The sequence below is a fragment of the Micropterus dolomieu genome, linkage group LG05 (assembly GCF_021292245.1).
Source record: "Micropterus dolomieu isolate WLL.071019.BEF.003 ecotype Adirondacks linkage group LG05, ASM2129224v1, whole genome shotgun sequence".
Taxonomy (NCBI): domain Eukaryota; kingdom Metazoa; phylum Chordata; class Actinopteri; order Centrarchiformes; family Centrarchidae; genus Micropterus; species Micropterus dolomieu.
The window spans coordinates 24,753,322-24,754,222 of NC_060154.1; the positions used below are offsets into that span (position 1 = coordinate 24,753,322).

General features: G+C 43.2%; 1 protein-coding gene across 1 annotated transcript in view; it reads right to left on the bottom strand.

The window, feature by feature from the left end:
- Positions 1-496: 496 nt before the first annotated feature.
- si:dkeyp-51f12.2 (uncharacterized protein LOC100151460 homolog) overlaps positions 497-901 on the bottom strand; it is a 17,767-nt gene continuing 17,362 nt past the window's right edge. The window contains exon 4 of the mRNA XM_046049455.1: positions 497-894. Within this exon, the coding sequence (XP_045905411.1) occupies positions 722-894 (173 nt within the window). The 3' untranslated portion in view covers positions 497-721. The remainder of the gene's footprint in view (positions 895-901) is intronic.

Sequence of the window (901 nt, forward strand, 5' to 3'; positions counted from 1 at the left end):
TTGTAAAGAAATATGTCCTACTAAGCAAATAGTAAGCAAATAAGCTGTTCATATTTCTTAAGAGATTAAGGTTAAGGGTTAGACACTGGTATGGTTATAAAAAAAGAGCACCAACTAGACATTATCCATTGTTTTTGTAGTTTTGTTATTTTGCGTATAATGTCTGCTGCTATGAGTCAGTGAACATCGCAGTTGTTTGTTTAGATGAAACTTCTTCAGTGTGAACTGATGTGAACTGTGCCTGATGTGTCTGGTCTGTGTTAGCTTAGCTTAGCATAAGGTCTGGAAGGCAGTGCAACTTTCTACAAAATAGTCCAGCACCTAACGGCCTGTTAAACCATCAACTGTTGTTTTCACACTTTGGTTTTTGTAAAGCTTAAACAAATAAGACACGTATGATGTTCAGCAAGACACAGCAATGGTAGCTCGTAGTGGCTGCACTCTTTAAAAAGACATAATGTGTCTCGGTGCTTTATTTTGGTCTGATAAGGCTGAATTCAGTGTGATCTACCTTTAATTTCACCTTAAATTTGATATGCGTTGACACCTTCATCGTAATTACAGAGAACTGAGGGGAAACATGCTAGGACACACTGGTCAACACCAGGAAGAAGCATGCTTCAAGAGTTTGTTGCTGTTGCAGAGTCGGAGTAAAAGCCCCAGTCTCGTGCCTGTTTATCTTTTGGTTTGTTGTACAGGGGGGCATCCACACTGTCCAACCTCACACCTCAAAGCTGATCTCTCTCGACTGTCCAAACAGGGGCTCTGTTGCCAGGTGTGTGTCTGAGTATGCACGCCGCAGATGTGTAGAGCTGCATGTGGTCTTGATGGCGACCTCATAGGGAGGCGGGGGTTCCAGCCACGGAGGAGGGTGAGGGGATGGACTAAAACCACCATGGTC